Source organism: Labeo rohita, unplaced genomic scaffold (genome assembly GCF_022985175.1).
Source record: "Labeo rohita strain BAU-BD-2019 unplaced genomic scaffold, IGBB_LRoh.1.0 scaffold_155, whole genome shotgun sequence".
NCBI classification, from domain to species: domain Eukaryota; kingdom Metazoa; phylum Chordata; class Actinopteri; order Cypriniformes; family Cyprinidae; genus Labeo; species Labeo rohita.
Genome location: NW_026127725.1, coordinates 82915 through 89468, shown reverse-complemented (window position 1 = coordinate 89468; position 6554 = coordinate 82915). Strand labels below are relative to the sequence as shown.

At 43.2% G+C, this 6554-nt stretch overlaps 1 protein-coding gene across 1 annotated transcript; it reads right to left on the bottom strand.

Annotated features, from left to right (window-relative positions):
• Positions 1-2722: 2722 nt before the first annotated feature.
• Positions 2723-5290, bottom strand: LOC127158537 (nascent polypeptide-associated complex subunit alpha, muscle-specific form). Its single transcript, XM_051101619.1, has 2 exons — positions 3983-5290; positions 2723-2837 (listed from the first exon to the last, which is right to left on the bottom strand). The coding sequence occupies exons 1-2, from the start codon at positions 5260-5262 to the stop codon at positions 2723-2725; spliced, it is 1395 nt and encodes a 464-aa protein (XP_050957576.1). The 5' UTR covers positions 5263-5290.
• Positions 5291-6554: the final 1264 nt, after the last annotated feature.

Sequence of the window (6554 nt, the reverse complement as noted above, 5' to 3'; positions counted from 1 at the left end):
TATTTTTATTTTTTTATTTTGTATTTTAAAAGAATTTGATGGTACTAATGAATATTTGTGCAATAATTACAAAACATTTTTTCCCATCAAAATTTTTTTTTTTAATAATTTCATCTCATCTAAAGCATCTCTGCTCACACATTTCTCTTTTTCTCCTCTGTTTTTAAAGCAGAACCAGTTCATTTCTTACAAAAGAATAACTAAATTAAAAAGATTGGCAAGACAAACTTTATGTTTCTTGAGAAATCAGTTTAAAAAGCATGAAGTTTGAAGTCATTTTAAATTTGAATTGTTTTTAAAAGCTTAAAGTTTGAACACCTGAAATGTAACTTTTTTTATTTTCAGTAAAATCAATGTAATATATTTTTGTTTTAATATTTTTTCTTTTTTATTTTGTATTTTGAGAGAATTTCATGGTACTAATGAATATTTATTCAATATATTTTTTTTATTTATTTTTTACTAAAAAAATTTCAAACAAACTTTTTTTGCTTGAAAAGCAGTTTAAAAATTGTGAAGTTTAAATTTATATCGGTTTTAAAAGCTTGAAGTTTGAACACCTGAAATTTTCAGTAAAATCAATTTAATATATTTTTGTTTGATAATATTTTTATTTTTTTTATTTTGTATTTTAAAAGAATTTGATGGTACTAATGAATATTTGTGCAATAATTACAAAACATTTTTTCCCATCAAAAAATAAATTTTTTTTTTTAATAATTTCATCTCATCTAAAGCATCTCTGCTCACACATTTCACTTTTTTCCTCTGTTTCTAAAGCAGAACCAGTTCATTTCTTACAAAGTAAGAACTAGATTAAAAAGATTGTCAAGACAAACTTTATGTTGCTTGAGAAAGCAGTTTAAAAATCATGAAGTTTAAAGTTGTTTTTAATTTGAATTGTTTTTAAAAGCTTAAAGTTTGAACACCTGAAATGTAACTTTGTTTTATTTTCAGTAAAATCAATGTAATATATTTTTGTTTGATAATATTTTTTTCTTTTTTATTTTGTATTTTGAGAGAATTTCATGGTACTAATGAAAATTTATGCTATAATTATGGTCAAAATTTTTCCCATCAAAAAATAATTTAAAGAAAAATTCTAATATTTTCATCTCATCTAAAGCATCTCTGCTCACACATTTCACTTTTTTTTTTCAGTTTCTTCCAAAAATTAGAAATGATCTAGATTAAAAAGATTGTCAAGACAAAGTTTATGCTGCTTGAAAAATCTGTTTAAAAAGAGTGAAGTTTGAAGTCTGAAGTCGTTTTAAATTTGAATTGCTTTTAAAAGCATAAAGTTGCTTTAAAACACCTGAAATGTAACTTTGTTTTATTTTCAGTTAAATCAATGTAATATATTTTGCTTTGCTAATATTTTTTCTATTTTATTTTGTATTTTGAGAGGATTTCATGGTACTAATGAATATTTATGTAATAATTACAATTCAATTTTTCCCATCAAAAATAATATTTTTTCCCCAATATTTTCATCTCATCTAAAGCATCTCTGCTCACACATTTTTATTTTCTGTAAAATCAATGTAATATATTATTGTTTGATACATTTTATTTCTTTTTTATTTGGTATGTTGAGAGAATTTCATGGTACTAATGAATATTTATTCAATAATTACGATCATTTTTTTCCCACTGAAAAAAAATCTAATATTTTCATCTCATCTAAAGCATCTCTGCTCACACATTTCACTTTTTCTCCTCTGTTTGTAATATTTCTTAGATGTTGATAACATGTTTCTAGCATGATTATCATGTTGCTAGCATGAATTAGTACATTGATAGCATGTATTCGACTAGTTGCTAGGCTCAGCTAGTGAGACAGATTTAGATTTGAGTTTAAATGGATTAGAAATAGTTCATAGAAGAGAAGCTTCATTGAGTCTGAAGAGATTCTGTGAGTTTAAATTTGAATTTTGACAGTTGGAGTTTGAATAGTTTTGGCTTGTTTGAATTTCTTCAATGCAAGTCTATGGGATTTTTATGATTTTTAATCTTCATTTTTATAAAAACCGTAAGTCTGATCAGTCTGAAAATATAAAGCACACTAAGTCAGATCAGTCTGAAGATCTGGGCTGAGTTTAGTGGTTGTAGAGTTAAAGCTCTAGGAGGAGCAGCGTTCAGAAATGTCAGTCATTGAGGCTCAAAGACGCTGATACTGTAAATATATTAATGGACACACAGACGGTCAGTTGTGTTGTGTTGTGGTTTAGTTTGTGCTGAAGTGTCTTTGTTCTCATCTGTGCTGCATGTTTAGTTTAATCACAGTCACACATGATTGATTAATGACTGTAAAGTGTAGAGACTGTAGTGTGAGTGAGAGACACATGTTAAGTATCAGAGTGAAGAAGAGATTTACATTACGAGGATCTGCTGGACCAAATGATGATGATGTGGAAGATCAGAGAAGTGTTTTAACATTTCTTAGAGAAACTGGATTTAAGACATAAAAAATAAATAGCATGTGTTTTATCTGCTTTTATGTCATGATTGTATTCCTGCAGTATTAAAACACCATGTAAATGTGAGTAAAGTTCATCAGGTGAGTCTAACAGTGTTGATCTGCTCATTGTGAGTCTATCAGTGTGTTTGTGTGTTCAATCACTCAGAGACTCAGATTTGATCTGGTCTGTAGAAGGACTGATGAAAGACTCGTCTTCACTCACAGACGTCACAAACTTCCCATCATCCTCCATAGATCAGTTCAACACGTCTTTACAGCTTCAGCACAGCCATCAGTGCTGCTGATATTTACTCTCTGAACCACAAACTCAGAGCTTTTAAACAGCAGAGAGAAGAACAGTTTGTGTGTGTTTCGTCTACAATGTGAGGACTGAATGTCTTAACAAGAACAGAAGATCCTGAAATCAGCTGCACTGAGGAGCAGCAACAGTCCTCAGAGAAAACACATGATAGACACACTAAATAATGTCTGAATGAGAAAGATTTGTGTGACAGTGTTACGAGGAGTGATTGACGAGAGGCGAGCGGATCCATAAGCGAGCTTTTATTAGAAGGACTAGACAGAGACATGGTCATACAGGCAGGGTCGTGACAGGAGCAGACAGGAATGTAACAGGCGATCCAAGAGAATAGTCCGAAAATAACGAGCGATAAATCACAGGGCAGGCGGCTAGACAGACGTAGACGAGAAAACCAGGCAGGAGACCAAAAAAACCAGGAACTTGGAACACACTAGGAGAACAGGAATAATAACACGATACAATACAACAACAAACCAGGAAGTGCAACTGAGGAGGACCGGGGTTTTATAGGATGCCTGATTGGTCACGGGGGCTGACGCAATCAGAGCGGTGGAGGATGGGAGATGCAGTCCAAGATGCAAAGTGACAGTCAGAGTGAGTGGGTGGAGTGAGAGTGACATCTGGTGGTGAGTAGACAACGGGACACCGACCAGGTTTGTGACATAGCCCCCCCCCAAGGAGCGGCTTCCAGACGCTCGAAAGAAACAACAGTCCAGGGAAGCGGTGGGATGGGAGGGAGACAGGGCGAGGGCTGGAGGACCAGGTCCATGAGGGAAGCCCAGAGATTGAGGCAGGACCGACAGAGCAGGTACCCTCCAGGGTGGAGCCGGAAGCAGAGCAGGAGCCCTCCAGGGCGGAGCCGGAGGCAGAGCGTGAGGCGCGGGCGCCCTCCAGGGTAGAAACAGGAGGCGCAGAAGCCCTCCGAGGCGGAACGACCCTCCAGGGCGGAACAGGAGGCGCCGCAGCCCTCCGGGGCGGAACAGGAACCGGCGTCATGGTCTGGGACCTGGGGAGAGCAGGGACAGAGGAGGTAGACAGAATAGGGGAAGGGGGCGGAGCAGCCCTCCGGGGTGGAACAGGAGGCGCAGCGGCCCTTCGGGGCGGAGCAGGAGGCGGAGCAGGGGGTGCAGCAGGCCTCCAGGGGGGAGCAGGAGGCGGAGCAGGAGGCGCAGCAGCCCTCCGGGCGAAGCAGGAGGCGCAGCAGCCCTCCGGGCGGAGCAGGAATCCGCGTTACGGTCTGGGACCTGGGGAAAGCAGAGATAGAGGAGGTAGAAAGAGTATGGGGAGAAGCAGAGAGTCTGTAGAGGGACGCCGCCTCCATGGGAGGATCCACAGCCGAAGCTGACACCTCAGGAGGCATTGGCGCGGCTTCTCCGACTGGTGAGGCCTCTGGGTCTGTCTCCTGGTCAGACGGGAGCTCTGGAGCAGGCTTGAGATCAGACAGGAGCTCAGGATCAGGCTTGAGATCAGGCGGGACCTCTGGCGCAGACTTGAGACCGGACGAGACCTCTGGAGCAGACTTGAGGTCAGACGTGATCTCTGGAGCAGACTTGGGACCAGACGGGGCGTGACTTGAGTCTGGGCCGTCAGGCGGGGCGTGACTTGAGTCTGAAACCGCTTCGGGAAGACCGGCCATGATGGGTGCCGACTCAGGAGCAGAAAACATGACGTGACCAGGCTGTGGCTTGACTGAGACGGCCTGAGCAGGCTGTGGCTTGGCTGACGGGGCTTTAGCCGGCTCTGACGTGGCGGCCATCTTGTGCGGTGGCTCTGGCGTGGCGGCCATCTTGTGCGGTGGCTCTGGCGAGGCGGCCATCTTGTGCGGTGGCTCTGGCGTGGCGGCCATCTTGTGCGGTGGCTCTGGCGTGGCGGCCATCTTGTGCGGTGGCTCTGGCGTGGCGGCCATCTTGTGCGGTGGCTCTGCAACTTGGCTTGAGACAGGAAACACAGCTCCAGCTTGGTTTGACACAGCTCCAGCTTGGTTTGACACAGCTCCAGCTTGGTTTGACACAGCTCCAGCTTGGTTTGACACAGCTCCAGCTTGGTTTGACACAGCTCCAGCTTGGTTTGACACAGCTCCAGCTTGGCTTGACTCAGGAACAACATGGCTTGACTCAGGAACAACATGGCTTGACTCAGGAACAACATGGCTTGACTCAGGAACAACATGGCTTGACTCAGGAACAACATGGCTTGACTCAGGAACAACATGGCTTGACTCAGGAAACACAGTTGCAACTTGACTTGACTCAGGGAATGTAACTGTACCTTTAAACGGCTCTTGTATGGCAGCTGTGACGTGACGGAGCTCTGTGATCGCCGCCATCTTGTGAACGGGCTCCGCCGTTGCCGCCATTGTGTGGACGCGCTCCGACGCGGCCGCCATTTTGTGAACGGGCACAGCTGTCGCCGCCATTAGAGCGATGCTATCCATTACGTTCGCCGCCATTTGAGCAATACGATCCATTGCCGTCGTCATGGCTCGGGCGCGCTCCAGCGTGGCCGCATTTCCCGAGTGAGCCAAGCGGCCAGCGGATCTGTGGCGTCGCGCTCCGGCGCGGCCGTCATTATATGAGCGGGTGCGCGGCCGCCATTACCGCGTTGTCGCGTTCCTCCTCCGCGACCCCCACAGTAAGCGACGCGCCCACACACAATAGTCCAAAGTCCATACCGGAATGACCGAGGGAAAAGCTGCTGGATCCTGTTGTGCTGGTTTGTTCTGTTACGAGGAGTGATTGACGAGAGGCGAGCGGATCCATAAGCGAGCTTTTATTAGAAGGACTAGACAGAGACATGGTCATACAGGCAGGGTCGTGACAGGAGCAGACAGGAATGTAACAGGCGATCCAAGAGAATAGTCCGAAAATAACGAGCGATAAATCACAGGGCAGGCGGCTAGACAGACGTAGACGAGAAAACCAGGCAGGAGACCAAAAAACCAGGAACTTGGAACACACTAGGAGAACAGGAATAATAACACGATACAATACAACAACAAACCAGGAAGTGCAACTGAGGAGGACCGGGGTTTTATAGGATGCCTGATTGGTCACGGGGGCTGACGCAATCAGAGCGGTGGAGGATGGGAGATGCAGTCCAAGATGCAAAGTGACAGTCAGAGTGAGTGGGTGGAGTGAGAGTGACATCTGGTGGTGAGTAGACAACGGGACACCGACCAGGTTTGTGACAGACAGGTTGTTTTGAGGTAGGCTATTAACATACCATTAGCCCTGTATAAAAACAACAGAAATCAACAGAATTAATCTGTTGATCAAACTGATCGCTGACAGCTGTCTGTATCTTCAATCTGCTGTGGTGAACGATGATGTACAGCTGTCAGCGGTCAGTCTGATGGATCACATGAGATCAGATCAATAACAAATAACCGATTAACATTCATTCTACTTCTCTAATAAGAGCTTCATTTCCAGTCCTGAACATGACAAACCCGTCTGATCCTGAGCTTCAGCAGTGGCTGAATGACCACAGGAGAACAATCAGATTCTGAGAAACCGCAGAAGACACAGAGACAGAGAGACCATGTGAAACACGGTTTGTGTCATAAAGATCCTGTGATTCACAGAAAATAGATTCTTTGACAAATCAGTTGTGATTTCATTCAGCAGGACTTCCTGTTACGTCACTGCAGCTCATCTAAACCAGCTCACACATTTAAAAAAGCTTAAAAGTTTGAAGCAGTTTTAAAATGTGAAAATTACATCTTTCAGACAGATGTGTGGTTGCTACGGTACAGCTAGGTATTTGCTATAA